Source organism: Amphiprion ocellaris, chromosome 8 (assembly GCF_022539595.1).
Source record: "Amphiprion ocellaris isolate individual 3 ecotype Okinawa chromosome 8, ASM2253959v1, whole genome shotgun sequence".
Classification (NCBI taxonomy): Eukaryota; Metazoa; Chordata; class Actinopteri; family Pomacentridae; genus Amphiprion; species Amphiprion ocellaris.
This window is the reverse complement of record NC_072773.1, coordinates 24,350,530-24,377,368: the sequence shown is the minus strand read 5'-3', so window position 1 is coordinate 24,377,368 and position 26,839 is coordinate 24,350,530. Positions and strand designations below refer to the sequence as shown.

At 38.6% G+C, this 26,839-nt stretch overlaps 3 protein-coding genes and 1 long non-coding RNA gene across 5 annotated transcripts in view; 1 reads left to right on the top strand and 3 right to left on the bottom strand.

Moving 5' to 3' along the window:
- Positions 1-7,146, bottom strand: part of LOC129349436 (uncharacterized) — a 10,733-nt gene extending 3,587 nt beyond the window's left edge. Inside the window, exons 1-4 of the long non-coding RNA XR_008602438.1 lie at positions 7,102-7,146; positions 6,252-6,352; positions 2,578-4,403; positions 1,932-2,474 (exon numbers count right to left, since the gene is read on the bottom strand). This is a non-coding gene — a long non-coding RNA (uncharacterized LOC129349436). The remainder of the gene's footprint in view (positions 1-1,931; positions 2,475-2,577; positions 4,404-6,251; positions 6,353-7,101) is intronic.
- Positions 7,147-15,514: 8,368 nt separating this feature from the next.
- LOC111570399 (protein disulfide isomerase Creld1) lies at positions 15,515-21,184 on the top strand. The gene is made up of 11 exons (XM_023273147.3): positions 15,515-15,757; positions 16,606-16,726; positions 16,822-16,904; positions 17,196-17,306; positions 18,122-18,213; positions 18,419-18,598; positions 18,699-18,794; positions 18,888-18,971; positions 19,421-19,516; positions 19,614-19,754; positions 19,845-21,184. The coding sequence occupies exons 2-11, from the start codon at positions 16,610-16,612 to the stop codon at positions 20,063-20,065; spliced, it is 1,221 nt and encodes a 406-aa protein (XP_023128915.1). The 5' UTR covers positions 15,515-15,757; positions 16,606-16,609; the 3' UTR covers positions 20,066-21,184.
- Positions 21,173-22,994, bottom strand: LOC111570406 (uncharacterized protein D1044.6-like). Its single transcript, XM_023273153.3, has 6 exons — positions 22,730-22,994; positions 22,506-22,642; positions 22,273-22,400; positions 22,113-22,172; positions 21,847-22,036; positions 21,173-21,674 (listed from the first exon to the last, which is right to left on the bottom strand). The coding sequence occupies exons 1-6, from the start codon at positions 22,785-22,787 to the stop codon at positions 21,564-21,566; spliced, it is 684 nt and encodes a 227-aa protein (XP_023128921.1). The 5' UTR covers positions 22,788-22,994; the 3' UTR covers positions 21,173-21,563.
- A 140-nt stretch (positions 22,995-23,134) lies between these two features.
- mbd4 (methyl-CpG binding domain protein 4) lies at positions 23,135-26,804 on the bottom strand. Of its 2 annotated transcripts, none has more exons than XM_023273129.3 (7): positions 26,297-26,804; positions 25,447-26,186; positions 24,248-24,313; positions 23,986-24,120; positions 23,761-23,910; positions 23,538-23,641; positions 23,135-23,436 (listed from the first exon to the last, which is right to left on the bottom strand). In XM_023273129.3, the coding sequence occupies exons 1-7, from the start codon at positions 26,449-26,451 to the stop codon at positions 23,362-23,364; spliced, it is 1,425 nt and encodes a 474-aa protein (XP_023128897.2). In that variant the 5' UTR covers positions 26,452-26,804; the 3' UTR covers positions 23,135-23,361. The 2 variants fall into 2 exon arrangements, with proteins under 2 accessions (XP_023128897.2, XP_023128898.2); XM_023273130.3 differs by having other exon boundaries at positions 26,322-26,463.
- Between the last annotated feature and the right edge of the window lie 35 nt (positions 26,805-26,839).

Genomic DNA, 26,839 nt, shown 5'->3' with positions numbered 1-26,839 from the left:
AAAGAACCACATTTACCAAGACAACTATCCAGTACAAAGCCCTAAAACACACCAAGAAACACATTAAAGACAATTTTACTGCTGGAAGCTGCAAGCCAACGCCTAAAGAACAAGCTAAAGCAACAGAGCCAAACCCGGTTCAGTGGTGAAGAGAAACAGAGGAAATGTTTGTCTGCAGCCACATAAAGCAGGAAGACACTGCGCTGCTCAGGTGTTTCTGATAATACCAAGCAGCCACCTGGACAGCCAATAGGAGCACAGCTTCCTGGAAGTCCAGAGGGCGGGGTTAGTGAAGGAAATTTAGTTTAAAGTTGAAGCAGAAAGTGAACAAAGAAAGTTGAAAACGACCTTCTGATACCTGAAATCTCTGAGTTTTCACACAAAGAACACCTGAACATGTCAAACTGGTTCCATAGTAGAACCATCATTGTAAAAACGTCATAGTATGGTGTGTTGCTCCAAAAACATTAGGACGCTGGTTTCCAGGGGGTTAGGAGGATATTTATTTGAAAGAGGAAGTTTACAACAACACAACATGTGAGCAGAAAAATCAAAGTCTGTCTTTAGTTCAGCTGAAAATATTAGTTTTTGTCTTTTTTATTGACCAAACTTTTCAGGAAGTAGATGAAGAATAATTAAAGCTCTCATGTAGAAGTCCAACTTATTTTGGATCCTTGTGGAGAGTTTAATCTTAGAGTTTGTAAAACTGTTGAGTTTTTAGAGTCACATGGATTGTTTTAACATTTAATAACAGAGTCCTGAAATAAAATTACTGTTGTGGATTTCTGTCATTTAGTCTGGACTAAACAAATAACAGCAGCATAAATCTCAAACGTCATTATGAGGAGTCTGGATTGAGGTTTCTCACTTGATAATGATCAAAACATGAAATTTATGTTGGTTTAAAGGAGTATTCCACCTTAAATCTTTGAATGTTGACCTAAAAGGTTGGTTTCAGGAAGTATTCCACCTACAAGGTCCTCACACATCCACCTTAAAGGAACATTCCACCAAAAATCCTTGGACATGCACCTAAAATGTTGCTTTAACCGAGTATTCCATCCAAAATCCTCAAAGAGACCTGAGGGGCTGGTTAAAAGGAATATTCCACCTAAAACCCCAAATATAGACCCGAAAGGGTGGTTTAGAAAAAATTCTTCAGTGTAGACCAAAAAAGTTAGTATGGAGGAATATTCCACCTGAAATGTAGACCTGAGAAGTTGGTTCGGAAGAATATACCATCCTAAACATCCTTAAATGTAGACTAAAAGATGGTTTGGAAGAAAATTCCACCTAAAATCCTCCAATGTAGACCTAAAAGGTGAGTTTAATGGTATATTCCACCTAAAATTCACTACTGTAGACCTTGGAGGTTGGTATGATGGTATATTCCACTCAACATCCTTTAACATAAACTTAAAAATTTCGTTCAAAGGAATATTCCACCTAAAATCCTTCAATGTAGACCAAAAAATCTTGGTGTAAAGGAGTATTCCACCTTAAATGTAGACCTAAAGGATGGTTTGGAGTAATATTCTACTCTAAAATCTTCCAATGTAGACATAAAAGGTTGATCTGATGGTATATTCTACCCAACATCCTGGAACATTTACCTAAAAGGTTGGTTTAATGGTATATTCCCAGAAGAACCTTTGAACATTGGGCTTAATGGTATATTCCACCCAAAATAGTTGTACATATACCAAGAAGTCAGTATAAAGGAAATGTAGACCTAAAAGGATTGTTTAAAGCAATATTTAAACGATTATTTGCATTATTTAATAATCTATTATCAGTCAGAACCCTGGCAAACTTATTTTCATCAGTTTTTTTAGTGGAAGTCACAAATAAAGGAGCTCTTGTTTTTTGTCGGCGTTAGTGAGTCAAAAGCTGCTGTTTCAACACAGACACGTTCACTTACATCCATAAACCTCTCAGCACTCAAACACCCACAGACAGGAGGCCGGCTGGACCGAGGCTCGGCGGCGTCCTCAGACCCACGAGTCGGGGAGTCGGTGAACTTGTTGGTCCGGTTTGAAGGCCTCCGTGTGGTCCAGTAGAAGTCCACATAGTCGGTGTTGGCTTTGAACCGCAGCGACTGGCCACCATCAGGTGGACCAGCTCGTCCTCATAGGGCTCCTCCTGTAGCCTTGAGGGAACCACAGGAACATTCAGTAGCTGTTGGAGTTCTTCCTGTCAGGCTCGTGGTAGAACGGCTCTGAAGAATCTTGTCTTATCTGGAACAATCTAACAGCCTAAACTGTTAACAGCGGTGTAAAGAAGCAAACACACAGGCATAGATTAGGACTCAAATTAGATTTATTTTAGAAAACAAATCAACTTAGAGGCATTTGTTCACACATGTGGCTGAATAGGAGGCCGTCCAATCAGATTTGAGGTCTTCACTCTGTAGGTTGTTTGGTGAGACTCTTGGACCTCCATCAGCTGACATGGATGTTTGATGGTCTTCTTCTCTAGTGCCAGATGATTCATCATGAATTCAGCAGCTACAGACTGAAATGAAGCTCATGCTGCAGTTATTGAATTCCTGTTCCAGATCAAATGTTCAGATCTCACCTTGAATGCAGCCGTCTGCTGTCTGATAGTTTTTCTCATTGTAGTCTTCAATAAAGTCTTTTTCCTCATGTCAGGATGTGGTGAGACTCTTTCTCAGTCTCTGCAGACGTCCCTCATTGTGCATCTCCAGAGAAGAAACAGAAAAACTGATCACTGCTTCAGCATCACAAACGCTCTCCAGCATTGAGAGTGTTTTAGGAATTCATTCATTGTGTTGTGAACTTTGAAGGAGCAGAAACTTTACAGCTGTCAAAGATATGAGCTCCAATTCTGTATGTTTTAGGAAATCAAGTTCATCAAATGAACACTTGATTATTGCTGATAACGCTCATTAAATTACTGAAGAAATCCAACATAAAAACCTGTAAACTCTCAGGCAGCTTTTGTTAAAGTTTGTCTATAATTCTATCATCATGTTCTGGAACCAGGACTCTGCAGAAGTTCCTTCAAACAGATACTTGTGTGTTTCTATTTAAGGCCTCAGGTTTGAACGTACAGCAGAGGATTAGAAAGGAGTGATTTTAATATTTAAATCAGTCCAGTAAATGTTTGACATGAAAATTATTAAAATTTTGATTTAGATAGATTTGTGTCAAATAATATTGTACAGTCTCACTTAAATACATCCAAATGAGTTCAGTGTATTTACATTTTATAGAATATTTGATTTCTTAATCTCAATACTATAGGGTCTGACCCTAAATATTATAATAATGATGTCAATTTAAATAATATTTTAGTGCAGAGTCATAAACTTTAATCAGCTAAACTTACATAATATCACTGCACAGTCTTAACCTGAACATTCATATTATTGAGGTAAATTTACATAAATCATGATATTCTAGAGTCTTAACTGGAATATTTCTAACATTAATCTTTTTGTATTGTGCTAATAAACAACAATAACCTGACTTTCAGATAATATTTGTTGTCTGTGATTGTGAGACTAAATTCCTCCACATTCTGGAACTGGACTGCATTTCCCAAAATGAAACATGGACAGAATTTAACACATGTATCCATGGCAACACTAAAGTTTCTGCTTCTTACCAAAGTTCACAACACAAGTCAAGATTTTAATGTAAAACTTTAGGGATGACTGCTAACCATAAGTATTCTGATCAATACTTCATGATCAATATCAGGACAGATGTTACAACTCCAGCTGTTACATTAGACTGCAGTTATTCACAGAGAAATTAAAACATCACATTCCTCATAAAAACTAGATGGGACTTTTATTAAATAAAGTGTTGGTGAATAAACAGTGTAAAAAGTGCAAAGCAGCTCCATTAAATCAGGAGATGTGAGACTTCCACAGCATGGATCACCATCTGCTGTGTTGATTCATAGCTGAATGTCAGAATGAACTGAGATAGAAAAGCTGCTTTGAGCTGCAACATTACAGTCTGACAATCCAACACCATCACAGTTTTCATCTGGTTGTTTTGCTTCAACATGCTGTGAAGTTCAGTTTTTACCTGAATCAATACAGAGATTCTATTTCCAACCAAGACTGGAATAAAAATTAGAATGTTATGAGGTTATTAATGCAACTAAATCCTTTCAGATGGAAGGATTTACTTCTAAGTTCTAATTCAAGTTTCAGTTGGAGCACATTGCATTCACAAAGAAAAACAGCGATACCTTCATAGCAACATTTAATAAACCTAAAGCTTCCCTGTTGGCTCATTGGTGGAGTTTGTTACTGAGCATCTGAACCTTAAATCCAGTGAGACGACCATCTTCAGTCGAGGCCAGTCAGAGAACTTCAAGACCTTCCATCAGCTGGACCAGATGTGGCATCATCTCCCTCTGAACATCTGGATGACAGGAGAAAAGACAGAAATCAAACACAGATCACAGAAATACAATTTATTCACTTTCATCATTTTATAAAAGTAGCATGAACTTTATTAAAACTTGACATCAGTAATGAAAGTAAATGTTTTTATCTCGTGTTGAAGCTAAATTTAAAGTCAATTTTAATGACAGTTTATCCTGAGAGGAGTGAGAATGGAGCTTTTCTTTCCTTTTTAGAATATTCCCTCAAAATATTCTGTTTATTATTGGCTTTAGAAGCATTTTTCTTTACTTATTTATTTTTAGATACCTCAGACTGATGCACTTTGCTGGTTTGCAGATAATTTCATGTACAATGACAATAAAGATCTTCTATTATAACATATTTTTCTAAAACAAGAACTGCACACCTTCTCAACCATCTCTCAGGCTGCAAAATTCCAACTGCGACCAAGAATTATCCGATGTCGTTGTTATTATAATCTTTACTGAACCAGCCCTGGAATTAATAAAAATCTGTATATGGATATGATTTTCTCTGATGGGACCACTATGGAAGCCGTAGTAACAATTAACTATCCTTTGAAGGGAAAGATTAGGTCTTCTTCAGGTGGATAAAAAAATGCTCTCCCTTTAAAAAAAAAAACAAAAAAACCTGCATACAATAAAGTAAATCTCTTCTGCACTGCACACATACTACACTTTTGTATAACTCTGGATGTCAGAGTAAAGGCAGACAGATCCACCGATCAGCCACAACATTCTGACCACTGACAGCTGAAGAGAACAACATCCATCATCTTGTTCTAATGCAACATTCTGCTGGGAAACCTTGACGTTCCTGTCGGTGTTTGACATGTACCACCACCTAAACACTGCAGGACAAACAACCCCCTAGTCTCCATGGCAACAGCAGTCCTTGATGCAAGCTGCCAGTAGGACAAACTAAAACTGCTACTACAGGAGTGGTCTGAGGAACACGACAGAGCTAAGCTGTTCACCTGGGTTCCACACTCCCCACATCCAGATCTGATTGAGCATCTGTGGGATGGTCCAGGATCAGCCTGGTCTAGGTAGGACCCACCCTGCAACCCACAGGATCCACAGAATCCACAGGACATCCCCAGAGGTTCTGATGAACCACTGGGTCAGAGGAGTTTTAGCAGCATAAAGGGACCAACACAGTATTAGTCAGGTGGTCAGAATGTTATACTGTTATATTGTCATGCTGATTATATGATCAGTAAATGTTAACATCAATTATAACGTCCACATTGATCAGGGAAAAAAAACTATCAGTTCATTCAGAAATTGTGGGGTTAAACCTAAAAACACAGACCTCAACAGCAGTTTGTTTCAAAGCAGAACACCAGCTGGTTTTCACTAAAGAAGCTTTCAAAGCAACAATTAAATGACAGTTTTGTTCTCATTAAGTTCAGAGTCAGCCAAAATAATGTACACATATCAGGAAAAGAAAAACTTTTATAGATATTTCATTTGCATAAGTACTTGTACACATATAGATTCCTCTTTCTAAGTTTGATCAAATCACGATAACTCTGTGTCCTGTTGTATGATGTTTTCCCAACAGATGGCTTTACCCTCATGAATGGAGCATCAACAAGTGATGTCTACAACAGAACAGAAATGTCTGGAAGCCAGTGGCCACCACTTTGAACACCTCTTGTAATTGTAGAGGCCAAAGATAACTTTTATTAATCTCGTGATGTCTGAATAAATTTGGTATTGAAATATTTATGCAAGTTTTTCTTTTCCTGATGTGTGTAAACATTATTTTGGCTGACTCTGTATAATGGGTTTCTGACAGGTCACCAGGCAACATCTTTTTATAATAATGACAAACATACCTGCATTCTACAGGAGTGATTTTCCTCATGTGCAGGTAAAGATGTGTGAGGAGCTTAGAGATGACAGGAGCAGGAGTCATCCTCACTAATTCAGCTTCCACCTAGAAACAGAAAGACCACAAACAAACACACTGATATACTCTCAAATGTTCAACCTCACAGCCTCAAAATATCTGTTTAGGAAGTGTTGTGTTTCTAAATTCTGCTGAAAGCATCGACAGACATTCTCTTACAAGGTTGTGTAAAAAGCAGCCTGTCCTCTGAGCTACTGAGAAATTTTCCTGAACAAAGTTTCTACGTGTAAATCGGCTCATCAAAAACTAAAGCCTCAGTCAGATATAACATGTATCGCAAATTATAAACAACTTTCTTTGTTAACTCCGACTTTCTGCTTCAACCTCACATAAAAAGGGGAGTTTAACTCGTCAGGTGACTGAAAATGAACGGCTTGTGCAGTTCTAGATCCAAAAGTAGGATGTTTCAACTCATGTTTTACTACAAATACATGCAGTAATAAATAAATACAGTGGCTGGTTGTTAGTTTATTCACTATTAATGTCATTTTATATACTGGATTGAACTTGAGCAGTGGAAGAGAGAAAGAATTTAATGAAATCATGGAGATTCAGAGAGATAATGTTGCACAATGTTAAGTTAAGCGCGGTTTAACACAGGTGTTCAGCGGTAAGTTAGCCACCTGTGTTAATTAGCCCGCTAGCTAACTTAGCCGCTTAGCTAGCCAACGCGTCCGGACCAACTGCTCAAACACGACAAAACACAACTCTTCACAAGTCGCTGACTTAACGTACAACAAAACAACGCTACTGGTTAGAAGTATTTATCTTCTTACCATGTTTTACTCCAAAAACAAGGTCAACAGCAGCCAGAGATGCTGCCAGACCTGCCGACCATAGATACATAGACTTAGTGATGGTCCTCTGATGCCCGAGGCTTCGACACATGCGCTGTAGCTCATGAAGCGAACGTATCGAGCCACTGTGCCGAGGCGTGGTTTGGTCACGTGACTCGTGACGTTTGAAGCACTCAACTGCTTCGAATCACCTGATTGGTTCGGTTTGTTATATGAATCACTCAGCGGGATCGAGTGTTCCGGGATAGGAGATCCCTTAGTGTTGTTCATTTGAATTGTTTTTCGCAGAGTAGGTTGTTTTTTTGGCTGTTGTTTTTGTTTTGAGTGTTAATAGTATGTCAGATTTCGTATTTCGTAGAGAATAGATAGATGGTGTCGTTGTTTCTCTGATGTCCGTGATGTGCAGGTGGAGAAGAAACGCCCGTTGACACTGACTTTCTTAACAAGAACTTTATTAAAAGAAAGAACAGTATCATACAGACAGAAGTTGTCTGGAAGGATGTCGCCCAATGATCCTCCTCGAACAAAGACCAACGGTCAGTTTTTATACCTTCTGGTAACGTATAGAATTACAGCATCTGGTTTACATCCCCACTAAAAAATGATAACTCCTCAGACAAGACTCCCCTTCTGTGCATTCCTAAGGATCACAAATCAGCTATAGGTTAACAGTGGACCCCAAGGTCAACACAACATAGGATTTCTGGAGCCGAAAACACATTCCTCAGTACTTACTACCTCCTGTTAGTTAAAAGTTCACTTTATGGTCAACAACTATCAGAACTCATATCAGATCAGATACTTCAATGGATAGATAGATAGATAGATTTTATTTATTTATATATATATATATATATATATATATATATATATATATATATATATATATATATATATATATATATATATATATATATATATATATATATATATTTATTCCCAACTCACCACCCCCATGCCCAACACCTGGCACAGAACCTTGTCAGGTGCTTAGCTGACAGACTACAAACCAAAGAAAAGAACAGTTCACTGACTGTTGCTACACTTGTGGCTCTGCAGTTCAAAACTTTTGGATTCACCAATCAGAGTGGCAGCCAGTGTGAAAGAACATTTAATAACAGAATGCACAACAATTAACATAAAGAATGCCAAGCAGCAGTCATCTACGTCACAAGCACCACCGCAGCCTCGTCCTCCACCACCAGCAGCACCTTCCACGGGTATTTTTTTTTCTCTTCTGAATAGGGAATGACTGACGTTTCTGGTGATGATGATGATGATCTTCAATATTTTTCAGTTCAACTGTGGAGCCTATTGGACGAAGATGCAAGCAGAGCCTGGCAAATGCAAAGCGCCGCAGCGAATGCAATTGTAGAAAGAACGGCAGACCCACTGGCTTACTGGGCAACCCAGAAAACTGTTTACCCAAACTTGTACAATGGAGCCAAACATTTCCTGTGTACCTCAGCCTCATCTGTGCCGTGTGAACAGGTTTTTTTTTCTAAGGCTGGGGAGATAGTGAGTAAAAGAAGGAACTGCTTGAGTCCCAAACAATGTTCCCTCTAATTTTTCATGAGTCTGAGCAAACACACAAACTCCCTGAGCGTCCCTTGGACCACTGTGAGCAACATCAGACGTGTGCACTGTGGTCACACCAGCATCACATCCATTCAAGTTACATGGTTCATTAAAAGAATCAAATTACAGCATTTACATTTCTGTTAAAACACTTTGTCAACAGGAGCCAGTTGAAGGCTGCAGTGATTTTAGTGACACTACAATGTATAAGAGTGAAGTTATTGAATATTTGTCTCTCTTTACTGTTGCAGCGGTTTTGCAAATTGCAGACGGACCCTGTTCACTCCATAGACACCAGTGTTATTCCTGTAGCTTGAAAGACAGCTACTTTTGATAAAACTGGGCTTGTAGCACATTGCCTGCCTTGCAACAATGGGAAAGAGGCACCGTTTATGTTTTGACAACCTATATCTAACAAGTTATTGATGCTGGAAGTCTGAATCTGTGAATATCTTTCCAACTTTACTGAACTTGGGGCCACTACCACCTAAGGAGTGATATATTTAATTTTGAAAAAAGCATTTAGCCATACTTAAAGCTTTAAGTGCTTTATTAACACGGAACTAAAAATTTTGTATTGTTTTATTATCACAGGTTCTGTCTGAAAAGAGGTGGCATCATTTTTAACAGTGAAATCAAACTAATAAAATGTAATGACCAACCAGTGAGCAATACTGGATTCTGCAAAAACATAAACAACTTTTTTTAAAATCTAAATCTTATCTAAACACAGTTAATGTATTAACTTATTTTTGTGTGTATGCACGTATTTATTGATTTATCTAGTACTGTTAACATATCAGAGTTCTGAGTGAATTTTTCTTAAGATAGGCAAAGGCCATTTATTGATTACATATAGGCTGATAAATGTTTATTAAAAACTAAAAAGCATTAAAAAAAAAAAAACAACTTAGGCATTTATTGAGTCACTAAAATACTGTAGAGTACAGACCACATCAGCATGATTATAAGCATCCTCTGGTAAATTAACAACCAGATACTGATGTCTCTCACCATATGGACTTCAGGAGATGACTGGGGGATGATAAACTGTGACCTACTGGTTGGGTTCTCTCTGTTCTCATGTTTCTTACATGTTTGTCCCCTGACAGCCAGGTCCTAATGTTTTTTGAGCATCACACCATACTATGACGTTTTTACAATGATGGTTCTACTATGGAACCAGTTTGACATGTTCAGGTGTTCTTTGTGTGAAAACTCAGAGATTTCAGGTATCAGAAGGTGGTTTTCAACTTTCTTTGTTAACTTTCTGCTTCAACTTTAAATTAAATTTCCTTCACTAAGCCAGCCCTCTGGACTTCCAGTAAGCTGTGTTCCTATTGGCTGTCCAGGTGGCTGCTTGGTGTTATCAGGAACACCTGAGCAGCTGCTTGGTGTTATCAGGAACACCTGAGCAGCTCAGTGTCTTCCTGCTTTATTTAGCTGCAGCAAACATTTCCTCTGCTTCTCTACCACTGAACCGGGTTTGGTTCTGTTGCTTTAGTTTGTTCTTTAGGCGTTGACTTGCATAACAAAAAGCAATTAAATCAAACAAAAAAAATTAATACAATAAAACTTTTAAAAAGTTTTATTATTAAAAAGATTTAAGAAATTTAAGATGTAATTTTCTAATTAAACATTTAATTTTTTTATTAAATGTTTTGTCTTTTTAAAGGTTTAATAATCTAATTAAATGTTTTGCATTTTTAAAAAAAATGTTTAAAATTCTTTAATTTTATTTTTTAAAGGTTTAATTATGGAAAATATTTTATCTGTAATTTTTAATATTTGTATTTTAAAAATTTTGTTTAATTTCATGACGTATTGTATGTTGTTGAATTATCTAATTCAATATTTTGTCTGTTTAATAGAGTTAAACATTAAATACAATTAAATTATATATACATATACCACCTTTTAATGTTTAGTTTTCTTTTTAAATGCTTCATTGTATTTTCTGTTTAATTCCTATTTGAAGTTTTATTGTCTTTAAGATGTAATTTTCTAATTAAACATTTAATTTTTTAATTAAATGTTTTGTCTTTTTAAGGGTTTAATAATCTGATTAAATGTTTTGCATTTTTAAAAATGTTTAACATTCTTCTTGTTTAATTGTATTTTTTAAATGTTTAATGATGGAAAATACTTTATCTGTAATTTCTAATATTTGTATTTTAAAAATTTTGTTTAATTTCATAATGACATGTATTGTATCTTGTTGAATTATCACATTCAATATTTTGTCTGTTTAATATAATTTAATGTAATTTAATGTTTAACTCTATTAAACAGACAAAATATTGAATGTGATAATTCAACAAGATACAATACATGTCATTATGAAATTAAACAAAATTTTTAAAATACAAATATTAGAAATTACAGATAAAGTATTTTCCATCATTAAACATTTAAAAAATACAATTAAACAAGAAGAATGTTAAACATTTTTAAAAATGCAAAACATTTAATCAGATTATTAAACCCTTAAAAAGAAAAAACATGGGTGCCCATATAGCTCAACGGGTTAAGCGGCTGACCCATGTGCAGGGGCTGGTCCCTGACGCAGCGTCCCGGGTTTGAGTCCCGCTAGTGGCCCTTTGCTGCAAGTCTTCCTCCGACTCTTCTCCCGTTTCCTGGCTGTCTCTCACTACACCTATCCAATAAAAAGACAAAACATTTAATTAAAAAATTAAATGTTTAATTAGAAAATTATATCTTAAAGACAATAAAAGTTCAAATAGGAATTACACAGAAAATACAATGAAGGATTTAAAAAGAAAATTAAACATTAAAAGGTGGTAAAACATTTAAAAAGAAAAACCTTAAAGATTTAATCGAAACATTAACAGACTGTCTGAAGGTTCAAACTAACAGAGAACTACTCAAGAACTTTTAAGATTTCAGTCCTCAGACTGTGTGAAGGTTCAAACTAACAGAGAAGTACTCAGGAACTTAGAAGATATCAGTCCTTGGACTGTCTGGAAGTTCAATCTAACAGAGAACTACTGTGGGACTTAGAAAATTTCAGCCCTCAGACTGTGTGAAAGCTCAGGTCCTGAGGACTCGGGAGGTGTGGAGGCTTTGGAAAGTCTTGGAACTGAGGGTTCAACCCTCCAGCACAAAGGCTGAAGTCCAACCTCCTGAGAAAAACGATTGAGTCGAGACTCAAGTTAAAAAAACTTGAAAATGGCAAAAAAAATAGATGATAAATGCGCAAAAAAAAAAAAAAGTATCTGAGTGAGTAGCTCAGGGGTAAGAATAGAGATTACCAAGTGGAAGGTAGTAGGTTCAAGACCCACCACTGGCATTTTTCTTTGTCAGGATTTTGATAAAATTTAAGAAGGGTCTAGTCTTGAACCAGCGAGCTGCAGCTCTACAGGTAAACCCTTAACTCACTGAGCTACAGATCAGAGGAAAAGAAGTAATTTCGTCGTCCCTTTGGCATCGTAGTTAATAAAGTGACCACGTGGGTGGAGCCAAGGCAGAGTCTGGGTAGAGAGTAGGCGGGGAGGTGGGTGGCGGCCTCCCTCTACAGACCTGACCGTGAACACCGTCGACACCCACCTGAGGGAGACGCTGCCTAAGATCTCAAGACTGCTTGGTCGTGGTCTTTCTGGCACGTACTCTTCCAAGATGAGCCGGGAAGTTTAACACTGATGGAATGACACCAGGTCTAAGCCGACAAACTTCCAATTCCTCCTCAACCCATAGTGTCTGGGAAACCCACATGGAGTAAGAAAAGTAGACAGAGAAGTAATTAAGTCTGTACACAACATATTAAAAAGAAATCATGCTAATAAATTAAGTACAAATAACCGAATTCGCCAATATACTGGAGACCAGAGCTATTTAATTTGATAAGTATAACCTTGTTTAGTAACATTTCTATTATTTGAGAGCAGTCCTAAAGAACTGCCTGTAATCCCAATCATAAAATGGGTTTGGAGGAAGAACATAGATGGTAATCTGGATATACATGAGTTAAGCTTTATAACTATTATTGGTAGTATTGGTGGTAGTAATAGCAATGTGACTACTACTAGTAGTAGTGGTAGTACATTACTGCTACTGATACTGGCACTGCTACTACAACTTGTAATACTATTACAAATGCTGATACTACTTCTACAACTCTGACAGCTGTTTATACTACTACTGCTGCTTGTACTTTTAGTATTACTATCACTGCTTGTACAACTATACTACAGCTACTATTAATCGTCTGGTATTTGGTTGTCAAGCTGCTAGCTCGCATTAGTGTTTTGCTAGTGGCTAACTAGTTAGCTCTCATAGACTGGAAGCTCTCAACAAGATTTCATAATGAAAAAAGAGCCAAAAACTATTCTTACCTATGAAAAGTCATTCCAAGTCTCCTTGTCTCAATCGTACGACGTAGTGTGTAACTGTATGCAGCACAGTGAGCCGGCATACTTGTTGTTTCCGTTTTCACGCCGTCTACATCAACGGAATGCACTGAAACTTTGCCCCCACTAGCTTAGCCTCGCTGTAACACGCAGCTCAAAGGGGCGTGTCCTATCTACTGATTCATATCTATGACAACAACGGTGGCTACACATAAGGACGCCTGACGTTGATTAGCTGCGTAAATACCATTATATACAGTCTATGGTAAATACGTATGTGAATCGCATCATTGGCTGCAGCAGCCAGTCACCGTCATTCACTGACTCACACTGAAAAATAGCACGGAATGAATTGTTACGTGTTTATTTTATTTACAATTTAGGTTGGATTTTTTTTTTGTGCGCAGTGCAGATTTTCTGTGCGCGGAGACCGTGTCAGCAGTGCGCAATTGCGCACGCGCGCAGCTTAGAGGGAACAGTGGCCCCAAAACTGTTGATAAATTATTTCTCAATAAAAACTCATAACCAGTTACATAAGCACACCCTCTTTACTGACCTCTTTACCAATAAACCCCAAGACATACTTTGCCAAATTCCATAATAATCCATAAAATCTTTATTTGCACCAGCCCCATGTGAAAATGACATCAGTCTGTATTTGTAGAGCATCTCATGAATGTAGCAGCACCGTTTAAATGTTTCATAACACAGAATATAAGCAAAGAGTATATAGGGATACAGACAAACATGGGAAATAAGAAACGTGCTCTTCAATAGTTATTGTCATTATTATTACTAGTAATATTATTTTTGTGTCCACTACAACCCATACAATCATCTAGTGTAGTCAAACAGGAATGTGTGCATGGCGAATCAAATCCAAAACAATCCATGAACCAACGACCACGTCTTGATTGCACTTCATATTATTGACCACTAGAAGTCCTACTCGAGCACTGTGTGTCATTGAGGCCTCGAGTAATGAACCATGTTTTGAATGAAGTGTCGAAGCTTCAACAAAGCCTCGATCAGCCATCACTACATATAATACTAGCGCGCTGTCTTCTATATTATCTATGGTCTGACCAATCACTGCTCTCTGGCTCCGCCCTCTGAGAATCTTGTTGTCGTTTGGCTCCACACTTGCTGATGACCACTTCCGGTCTCAGAAAATGAAAAAAAACGGACCTTTTTTCGTTTCTGTCTCTTACTGATTTAATTTTTTGTTATTCTAAATATAAAATGAAAATCAAAGCATTTTTAAAATTTCGTATATCCCTTTTTGATCACGAAAACTAAAAACGCTTTGTATTTCAATTTTTGCATTTTAAAACAAAAATCAAATAACCACTCGTTTTTTGTTTTTCAATACACGTTTCAGAACGGAAAATCCAATTGCCAGATAAATACACGGACCCAAAATTAAACACATTTTCTAGTTTTAGTATTACATGAGCTCTGGAATTATACAAGAAAATGCTACAAAACGACAGAAGCAAGACTTGTTTTTATGTTGACTGTCACCAATTGCAACTAATTCTAAAATATATTTGCAGAATTAAACTTATATAAGAAAACTAATGAAACTATTAATAATATGGTCTTTAAAAAATTATATAACACATTCAAATTTATTTAAGCAGTCTTTTTCTATATATATATATATATATATATATATATATATATAAAAATCTCTATGAATCTCTCTTCTTTAAAAAAAGAAATCTTGTGATTAATCAAAGTTACAGATTTTTAAATTACCTTAGACATATAAATTCACATTCATTTTTGTAATGTGAAAAAAATGACAATGTTGAAAAAAATCTGTTCAAAATGTCTTTCTTTAAAAAAAACCTACGAATTCTATGGATTTTGGGATGTTTGATATTTGTTGATATTATATGTTAATATTTACTGCACGATCAGTTAATTTACTTTCACTGACATGCACCATTTTCTTCAGTGTTTCTTTAGGTATACATTGAAGGCAAATGCAGAATTAATATTAATAAAAATAAACAATGGCTTAGTTTTAGAGTTGAGAGGATTTTCAAGAGTCACAATTTCAGTGCAAAAGTTTAAAAAAATCACCGTTTGCATTATTCACTTTAGCTCTTTGGCTTTTGAGAGTTTGCATAGAAACAGTTCTAAAAATTCAACTGTGTCCACATCTATGTAACTAACACAGAACTGATTAGGAAGAAACAAATGAGTAAAGAAACAAAATACCTATAATTATAGTTAAAATGTATTCTGACGAGTGACTCTTTATGTAATAATCATGTCCATTTTGTTGCAAAATATACCAATGAAATTATGGTGGGTTTTTTTTTTTGTTTTGTTTTGGGGGGTTTTGTACAAATGCTTTGATAAATGATGGATGTTGACTGATTGGTTGGTTCATTGAAGCCCGGCGGCTTTGGGCGGCGCCACATCCTGTGAGGCAGCAGCTGCTGCACGGCAAACAGAACCGACTGGAAGCTGCCCGCTCCCTCATCACGCTGCAGCGCGGTGGTACAGCTACACGATCCTGGATGAGCGGCGCCAGTGTTAGCTAGCAAGTGACCGCAGAAATGGCCCGACTGAAGCGTTGAAAGTTTCCGTTCAAAATGTGAAACTCCGCCTGCGTTGTGTGAAGCAGCAGGGAACCAGACAATCATCGGTGCAGCGGACGGTGGTTTTTCAATAAGGTAACACCGGGATGAAGAATAAAAAAGCAGTGCAGCTAGCTACTTTTATTGGAACTACACTGTAGGATACTTAACAGCCTGTTAAATATCTCCAGGAGGACACACACTCCTAAAATAGAGTTAAGTAGACCCACGTCGGACAGATAAGGAGACCATGATGGACGTTAGCTCCGGCTAGTAGCTAACTACTGACCTTAGCCAGCTGCTAGCCGGCTAATTTTTGTGGTGCTGATGCTGAGCTAAGCTAACCCTGAGCATCCCAACCAGACAAATTTTATACTTTTCTCACAAGACTAACGTCAAACGATTATAACCAACTCAAAATACCCGTCACTGCTTTACATGTGGATTTATTTAGTTGAGTACCTGGTTAAAATGTAGTTATAAATATGAAATTAGCTGAACCCTGTATGTAGACAAAACCTCTGGACCACAATGTAGCTGCAGTAGGGCTAAACAACTAGCAAAATAACATCAAGTTTAAATCATTACTACTCTGACAATCTGTAGATCAGGTCTTTTTTCCTTTTTGGATTATTTTTTGCTTTTTTGCCTTTATTGGACAGTTGATTGTTAGGAGGTAGGCAGGAAATATGGGGTAAAGCCATGCAACACTGAAAATGTATCATCTTAAACATCACAAAAGTATTGCCAGTGTATATTGCGCAGCTTCAGATTGTATTACACTATACTGTACAGATGTTTTTGTTCTTACTCCACCTCGATAAGTTGCTGCAAGTCATGTCAAAGCAGATATAAAATTTTTTTTGTTGTGGTTAAAGTTGCTTGGTGTGATGATTTCCGAGAAGTCTTTTTTGCCTTACGTCAATTATATGTCACTGTTACAGGATCATGTGGTGGACCTGGCCCTTCCTTCCTGCTCTGGTGCTTCTCTCGGAGCTCTCTGTGGTCAGAGTCCAGACGGCACCATGCCAGACCTGCCGAAAACTCACCGAGAGTTTCATTACGGTACTGCAGTTAACTTAATGAACCATCAATTCACACTTGTCGTCTTTTAGCTATGCTTTGTAATTTTCAAGTCTGTTAAATTTCTCTCTTTTTAGGGCTTGGAGAGAACAGCCAACAAGAACTTTGGGGGAGGTAACACTGCCTGGGAGGAGGAAAAGCTGGCCAAGTATGCACGCAGGTAAGTTTTCTTTAGTCTCACCTACAAGAGACTTTCTTAGTCATTCACTGACCAACTTCAGCTTTTATCTTTATTGACTATGCAGTACTTAAACCATTCTGAAGAAAGTGGCTCATGTGGTGGTTCTCTGCACATTTGTATGATATTTTGTGTGAATGATTACAAAAGACAGCTGATTTTAATAGTGACACTTCCTAAGAGTAAGGTTATACCCTTTTGATGGGTTAGGGAAGCGTGCGTCTGCATCTTTTGACCAATGTCTTAACACTCTATCGTTGGCTTTTGTTTCAGTGAGACTAGACTCCTGGAGATAGTAGAAGCTGCTTGTGAGAAAACAGATTTTGAATGTAACGGTCTGCTGGAGCAGATAGAGGACCAAGTGGAGACGTGGTGGTTCCACAGGTAAACGTGTCTGCTAAATCTGAATGAACTGCAATTTCAAAACAAAAAAATAGCACTATTTATGAGAGTGCCCTCATTACTCCGCCAAGGAACACAACGATCGGCGTAAGTTTGTCCGTCTGTTTGTCTGTTTGATAGCTACATTACTCAAAAACAGGCTAACGGATTTGAATGACATTTTCAGAGCAGGTCAGAAATGATACAAGGACCACCTGATTAGATTTCGGCAGTGATGCAGCTTATAGTCTGAATCCATGGATTTGCTAAAGATTTCTGTATTGCAAGATAGCAGCATGGCGTCACTGTAACTATGACAACAAGTGAACACTACATCAGCTGCCTGCTGGTGATCACGATTGTGATCCTACAACAAATCGACCGCAGTGGACTTTTCGGGACTTATCTGCCGGAAATCATACAAAGAACAATTGATTAAATTTTGTGGTGTTTCTGAGTCCCATCAGTTCCCGCTGCCCGCTACATATTTAGGTCACGCGATTCAGTATCCATACATAATATACACACGCATAACACACGCCTGTGCTCACCACAAGGTAATGTTTTATTAAAGACTTCAGCCGTCGGAAATGATATGACTGAGCAGCCTTGGCGAAGTGCTGCACTCTCTGAGTGATTTTCTTGTTGTTTTTAATTTAGTCTACAATAAGTTTGGATCAGCTGTATTAATCAGGTGCAATCTGTGTTTCAATTTATTTTGTATATTAAGACAATGTTTGTGGCATCATGTTTTGCTGAGATGTGTTATCACGCCTATGTTTTAACTTGATGGCTGACATGCTGTTCATGTCCTACAGGCAGCAGGAAGCACCGGACCTGTTTGAGTGGTTGTGCATAGAAGAGCTGAGACTCTGTTGTCCACCTGGACGCTTTGGACCTGACTGCAAAGGTGTGAACAACATAAAGCATTAAACACAAGTTGCCTGATATCAGCACAGAAAATCTTACTACGTCAAATGTAGTTCTTGCTTAGTTGTTCCAGGTTAAGAGTGATTTCGTAAATATGCAAAACCTAGTAATGTTCGTTTGAATCACGTTATTTCAAAGTCTTTGGTTTATCAGAGTACCACTAATAGCATGTTTATCCAATACAGAGTGTCCATCCGGACCCGGTGGTGTGTGTGGAGGTCTGGGCCGCTGTGAGGGTGAGGGTACTCGTCTGGGTGACGGAGAGTGTGTGTGTGACCCTGGATACTCGGGTAATCTGTGCCAGAGCTGTGCTGATGGTTACTACAGAGAGAAAAGCTCCAATGAAAGTGCAGGAGCCTGTGCAGGTAGGTCAGAATCAGACAACTGTTTCTGCATTGTTGAATTTGGTTTCAAGTAATCAAAAAATGACCCTCTCCCTGCATCTATGTCTGTCATCCTCTGTAGCTTGTTACCATTCATGTAAGAAATGCTCCGGGCCACAGGACTACAAATGCCTTGACTGCAAACCCGGCTGGATCCTTCATGACAACAAGTGTGTGGGTGAGTTTGACATTAAGGTCATTCGCTCACATTTCAGTGATTCTGTGCCAATTTCCTGGATGTGTTGTTAGATTGCCCTTGTCTGTCTCTTAGACATTGATGAGTGCGGTACAGAGCTGGCTCGCTGTCCTTCTAACACCTACTGTCACAACGTAGAGGGATCATATGAATGCAGAGGTAGGCTCCTTTGTGAATTTGCTTTTTATGTTTGTGTATTCGGTGCACTGTACCTGATGAAATCATGCAGATACTTTAAGATTTGTAGATTTTATGCAGCTGGTGTGATAAGAGGCAGATTTTAATAAAATTTGCAAAATTGGTGAAAGTATCACAAAATAATCTCCTGGATCTCATTACAAAATATGAATCGTTGTTGATTTGTTCCTACAGCTCCAGCCAAAGATTCAAGTTACTGTCACATATTGCAGAAAAAGCATCAAATCTTCATGTAGGACCAGTGACCCTTTTGCACTTTTGCTTAAAAAATGGCTTAAATTAAAGGCATTATTGTGGTTTATTAGCTACAATTTACAACAACTGTGTGTCACATTTTTGCAATTGTCAGTATGGTATTTAATGAAAAATGTAGGATATAATGTTGACCATTGTGCTTCTGTTGTGTCCAGGCTGTGACCAGGCATGTGTGGGCTGCATGGGTAGCGGTCCTGCCCGCTGTAAGAAATGTGCACGTGGCTACAGGTTGAAGGGAGCAAAGTGTCTTGGTCAGTATATAATTAGCATCTAGATTTTTATACCATTTTATTTCATTACATACCCCTTGGCATCCTGATGTCCTGTAAACTGTTTGTTTTCGTACAGATGTAGATGAATGTAGTGAACGTGCAATAGCGTGCCCAGGACTCAATGAGGCCTGTATCAACGAGGAGGGCTCCTTCCACTGCGACTGTGCTGATGGATATATTAGAAGAGACAGCATTTGTGTTGAGAATAAGCCTCCTGGTAAGTTTAAGTTGTGATGAATGTACAAGCACATGTATAGCTTCTCAGAATTCTTTGTTTCTACCTTTTTTTTTCTTTTCACCTCCTTAGCTGGTCCAGAGAAGGGACTGTTTGACGACATGACAGATGATGAGGTCCTTGTGCTGCAGCAGATGTTCTTCGGCGTTGTAATCTGTGCTCTCGCCACGCTTGCTGCTAAAGGTGACATGGTCTTCACAGCCATTTTCATCGGAGGTGTGGCTGCCATGGCTGGATACTGGCTGACAGAGAAGGGAGACTACATGCTGGACGGATTTCTGAAGGGACGTTAGACCAACTGGGACCACAAATTGAAACGAGGAATTTAGAATACCAGTCAGTTACGGTGAATGAGACCCAGTTGGGGGCAGAAAAACTCTTTACAAAGCTTGCCTTTCAGGGAATTACTTGTGATCGAAGAGTTACTTAAAAGGGCTCTGGTTTGTTAATTTAAGTTTATGAATAGGATAATACAGGAAAAAGTGAGAACTTGAAGACTTTGAAGCTGGAACTGTAAGAGGGATAACAAAGCAACACTGCACTGATATAGAGGAGCTGAACTTAATCCCCCTACCTCAACTCTGTTGGGAACAAGGGTGACATAAAGACCACTACTGATTGTGAAAATCTATTATGCATTTTGATGTCTCATCTGGCCTCTATGTCGCTCGAGAAAAGATGTCGTTTTTTTCCACAAAATGAAAACCTGTTATCATGTCCATCCACATTTTACACTAATTTCCCATAATTTGAATGATACATAAGTTTTGACTGCGTCAGATCACTGCAGTGCTTAAGCTTATTGCTAAGGCATGGGGCTGGATGGACAAATCTGAGTTTTCCAATCACCCTATGACAGAGCACTCTGGGATATTTCCATTAGGAACAACTGGTTATTTATCTTCACAGAATGACTTTTTACCTCCTCCTTGAATGATTCTTTTAAGTAACAATGCATGATAATAGGATTTGAAATGAAAGGTACTGAACCATGTTTATTTATTGTCTTATTTTGGCATGGAAGATTAACTTTTAATAGCTGCTGGATCACCAGCATTACTGCTTAGTAAGTGTGTGAGGGAATGTGCTTTAGGTAAATACCAGCTCTGGTCTGAACAATGCAAGCTATTTTCTGTTGCCTTTTGTTTTGAAAGCAATATTTGTTTGTTGACGTTTCTCATATTTTTTTCTTGATATTTTCTCATTTTTGTGTGCATTATCCGTGCAGATTTTAATCTCTTCAATTGTAATTCTAGCAGATACAGTAGCATCAGGTTGGAGAGCCACTGGAGCATCACTTTCTTAACCGTCCATCTAATTTATCTTTGATTTTCCTTGTGTGGAATGTTGTCCACAGAGTCCTAATTCATTATACATGTTTGCTTTAGAATAAAAAAATCTGCCACTCCTCATGTTTTATTTGAATTTTTGATGTAATTTTGTTGAGCTTTTTTCTGCTCTTAACAAAGATACAACTGGGGAAAACATTCTGGCTTGTGGAAAAAAATATGTTGCATTATGAATTACACAGCATGCAGAGAAGTGAAAGACAGGATTCCCGGGTTAACTGTACTCTGACATGAACCTTTGTACGAGCAGAGCAGAAATACTTTAGGGTTCAGTAAAATGCCTAAGACTTTAATTTGCTTCTTCCTAGTCTAACACCCCCTAGAAAAAGTCATCTGATCATTCACTAGTTGCATGTACTGGATATCTCAGATGTCATTTTTCATGCATAAGTGCTACAGTGAGGCCTGAGTTTTACATTTTGACTTCTTGAAGAGCTTCAGCCTATTTCAGTGTTCCACTCCAGTTAATGGGGTTGAGGCGCAGCAGTTCTCTCTCCTTCAGGACCTCCTGGGAACGTGTTAGTGCTCTATCCCTCCAGCTCTGCTCCATTAGCTGTGCACACAACACACATACACATAGATGAGGGGGGAAAAAAAAAAACCTCAGACACTCCCTACACTGCTGTAACCTGAGAGCATGCTGAATCATTTCCCACACACTATTGTGAAGGTTCATAAACACAAAGCATTAGTAGTGGATACATAATGCATGCGTGGGACTGTACCTTCTTGTTCTCATCTCTGTATGCGGTCATCGCTTTGCTGTGCTGGATCCTTTGCTCTCTTTCGCTGGACAGGGCGAGGCGGTCCACTTCTCGGAGATACTCAGCTTCCTTCACTTTGCCAGCCAGCTGCAGCTTCAGTGTTGCACATTTCTCCTCTATTTGCCTCTTTAACTGCTCTCGCAACTCCTTCCTACAGAAAGAAATTAGCAGCTTTTTGCTATCATCAGTGCAGGTGGTGAAGATGAAGTGTTAATTTTATTAATTACCTGTACTCTTCTCTCTCACTGCCAGTTCCATAAAAAGGTTTCCTCCATACTTGATGATACCTGTAACATCAACACTGAGTTGGAACTTAACTCTTCAAAGCAAAGACAAGTGGGTCTCTGTGTGATTCTTTGTGAAAGTTGTTCAGAGCAAGATTATTACCTGTAGTGCTCTCTTCTCTGCATGATCAGTGTCCTCTGGTGGTTGTGGTGGTGAACAGCTGGTGTCTCCAGACTGACGGTGCGTTTTGGGACCAAAGGTGGATGCAAGGGGTTCAATCGAGGAATGCTCTAGGGGGGCAGATACTACATATATACATATTTTTCTTCTTTTGGCCACAAAGCAAACATCACCTTCCAATGTCACAAAAGGTCAGTCAGTAAATCTCTGCTCACCTGATTGCTTGTCCACATCCGGGCAGAGTCTGAGATGATGGGAAATGTCATGGGAGTGACCACCGGGCAGCGACTCTGCCGGACAGGAGGGGTGTTGTGAGGAATACACACTGGTGTGGAAGCTACAGAGATGGATGCTGTGGAAATGAAAAAAAACAAATAGAATCACATAAAGACTATTGGTAACACTAAAACAGACTGCAAATGCAAAAAAAATCTCTTACGTAGTTTCATCTTGTTCACGCTGTTTCGCATTCGGTACCTGAGAAGTCCAATCTTCATGTGCAATGAAAGTTTCTTTGTAAATCAAAGCATTAAATGGCAACACAAATCCCAATGTAAATATAGCAAATTACTGTGCTGCTGCTAGTTAGAGATTAAACCTTGGCATGCCGCTGCGTTCACTGAGTGTTTTGCGATGGCAACAGTTGCCTTGGGAATCAGGTTACCCCCCAGCAAAAGAAAGCTGCTGCGTAGTGGCCACGCATCAGTGCACTCATAAAGAAAGATTATTAGCCTGTGACGATGGTCTAACCAGATACAGTCGGAGGATGTCTCAGGATCACATCTGCATACAAAGGAACGACTCCACGAAACCAATCAGGAGATAGACTGAGAAATGCACTTCATTCCAACTTTTAAACCACTTAAAACACTTTATTCAACATGGAGTAAAACTTTTTAAAAGAAAGTTTATCTTTGGAATGTTAATGCATAATTTTTAAGCAACGCAGCTTTAAAATTGCAAATTCAACATAATGCTAATATAGTTCAAGAACTACAGTGTTAACTGATTTTCTTGTTTGTGCCACAGCAAATCGTCTTTGCGTTCTTGTTTCTCATACTTGATGATGCCTCAGATTCCCAGAGTTTCATGGTTCTCCCACAGCCAAGCATGGTATTTGTTTAACTTGTGATCTTCAGGTGTCACCTTTGACATAAAAATACCGAGTCAATAACAGGTTTACCATCAATTAGGATTACAAAACCAATGTGGTCCTGTAGGAATAAAATAACTGGGATCACACCCACCTGTCTCCACTCTCCCACGCAGAAGATCCTGTAGGAGTCGTTGCCGTACTTCCCGATGCCATGCAGTTCGATGGGGTAGCGCCACTGTTTGGTCAGATATTCATCTACACAGGAGAAAAGCAACGGATACTGCTTCATATGTTCTGACTAGAACCAAGGCAAAAGCCTACTGCATGTACACAGATGTGGATGCTGTAATCCATTAACAGACAAGCACATTCACCTGAGAAGCGGATGAGTGTTTTGGCTCTGAGCTCATACAGGCCGAGCGGCTTCATTAGCTCAGAGATTGGCTTCCAGTCGGCCTCCCGGGTGACCTCTGCAGATGGGTATCGCTCAAAAAACTGCCACAATATTGGAATGGCCATCTTACCTGTATGGAACACATGAGTGACATTTCAGGCTTTGGAGCTGGTTAATGCTGCACTGTGAGTAGGCTGGATCCTACCACTTGTCTTGTTCAGAAAAACAGTAGCAACCAGGAGCTTCCAGGGGTCATGGAAAAGGGTTTCCTGTACGAGGTTGAAGGGTGATCGAGGGGGCGTCCACTTCTTGAAGGCTTTCCTCCTGGGTGCTCCAAGGCCTGAGTGTGGACCAAGTATATTTCTCGTAAACCACACATATTATTTAAGTTCATAAATGTTGATATTTACGCCCCACATGCAAATACACACAAGCTTTTTGTATCAAAAAATCTATTCAAACATTACCATCTCTGAGTGGTTTCCCGCTGAAATAAGGGCTTGTTATCCGCTTGTCTTCCACACTCTTGGACTCTAGACAGACAAGGAAACATATATATTTAAGGAATAAATCAGCAATTTTCTTATATCACACAAGGAAATGGGACATTGTTTAAAAAGCCACAGACAGAAAAAAACCCTCCAATGTATAGAAAACATTTCTGTCTACGAACAACAAAATATTTGCTGACAAGCCAGCAAGTATATTTAGATAACACCTTACTATACACAGAGGCAAAACGAAAATAAAAGTGAAAGATTAAATACAAAGTACAGACAAAATATAGACCTAGAATAAAATTAAATGAGCTAAATCTAAAACAGTAAATGCAAGTTGAATTAAGTGCAGTTTTCTTAATAGAATAATTAAAAGTGACAGACTAAAACAGCAAACAGAAAAATAGAAAAATAAAAATGTATAAAAGATAAAGTGTGCAATAAAATATATTTTTTAAAAAATTTCATTAACTTTAAGTTTACTATAAGTACAGGCAGTTTGGACCAGACTATAAGAAAATGCATTATTTAAAAACAGGGGAGAAAAGAACGTGTATTCAGCTTATTATTATTTAATTATTTTAAATGTAAAGTAATAACAGGATACTTTCAGACACCACTGATAAATCCCACTTTACATTTTTTGGTTAAGTATCTAATGGAACTATGTTCTGGAGCCCTAAAGAAGTTCTCTGCTGGCTAGAAATCATATCAGGAGCCATCATAAAGTGTATTAGAGCTAGGTGGTTGGAACTTGATCCTACCTCATATAAATTATGGAATCAAAAAGGATGTGTTGGAGCAAATCACATATGCACAAAGGCTCCATAAGCACAAATTTGTCCTGTAATGGCCTGCTAAATGCAGTACTGTTATTCAATCACCTCCACGCTCCTGTAAACTACTGACACTATTATTGTCCTATCAGATTGACACTTTTTGGAAGGTTCTTTGTGTCACTTTATGTATTTGGCGTCTTTGATTTTTTTTCTTTTATAGGTAAAAAATGCAAAAGCTGGTTAAAAAAAAAAACAAACAAACTGGATAATGGAAAGCTAGAATGTGATAAAATGTGAAACAGTATTTTTTAAATAACTTAAGAAATAAATATTAAACCAAAACAATTAAAAGACTTTAACAAGCTGTCACACACTCCAGATGATGCTTACTATTCTGGGACTCTCTGGCTGGTGTACAGCTCCCATCTGTGATGTCAGGTAACAACACCTCCTCTTCCACATGACGGTCAACATCAGCCTTCAGTTCAGAATTAGGCTTTTCGTCACCTTCGCTGTGAAGCCATGTTTCATCTGCATCTGGCTCATCCTCACCTTCGTTCTCGCTCTCAGTGACAGGATCAACTTTTAAAGTCGGGACTGAAGGCTGCGATTCTGCCTGTTCATCCTTGTGAACAACGATGATGCTTTGTTGATTGCTGGAAGGAGCGAGTCTCAGCAGCTTCTCTCTCAGCAGGCCCACTCTCTGAGGGCTCTTCTGTAGCTTTGCATCATCCAGCTTTCCTGAAAGTGCAGCTTGTAAGCAGCCAGTCTGATCAGTTTTGTCTCCACCAACTTCTAATACAGTATCAGTCCCACCGAGGCCAGTTTCTTCTGCACTCTCTACATTCCTGTCTTTAGGATCACTTATGACTGAGAAGGAGGCTTTTTTAGACTTATTTGGGGGTGGATCCAGAGTTTCTTTTCCATCTTCTGTTTTCTCCTGGTGTCCATCTGCATGTTTCTTCTTTCGTCTCTTCTGTTTTACTCTGGAAGGGAGTATTTGTAAAGTAGCAGCGACATCATCTTTGGACGTGGTGAAATCAAAGACGTTCATGTCTAAGTTCCCATTTCCACTTTTTAGGAGGAAAGCGTGCAGGGATGCTCTTGATCGGAACCTCTGTCCCTGGGGGCTGAAACAACAGAAACGTCACACACCGATTTAACTGCATCTGTGATACACTTAGTCATAATCAGAGGAACAATAATTTAGAGGCAGATTTACAAGAAAACACAGAGTCACCTTGTGATGTAGACATCCAACTTGCCTGCTGTCTTGCCTGCTTTCCGCTGCCTCACTTCTCTCATCCAGCCAGGGGGCATAGTGGAAGTGTGCCACGAATCATGCTCGTCCTTGTGACTTTGGTTATCCATGTCTCTCCTGGTCTCCAGCTCCATATCATAGCTAGTGGGATGTATTTTGAGAGTTGTGCTGTTTTTTTTTATCCAAATTCGATGAAGCCAGAAATTAAGCTGACTGCCTTAAAGCTTATTGTCCAGTAGGTTACTTTTTACTTCCACATCAGCAGCCATTCCTGGTCTCTGTCCTCTTTACACGGAATTCACAACAGCAAGATTTAGATGATCTCTGTCCACAGTATCGGTCGAAAACATCATCAGAGATTACATACATGAATAACGATCAACCTCGAACTCATTCGGTTGTGTTTTTACGCTGTTCTCCCCGTTGCTTTCTCATGTAAACACAGCAGTGGAAGTTCAGTCATGGCAAACACATACAGGAAGTAGCGAGGAGATCTGAGTCTGCGCAGTACGAACAAATCCT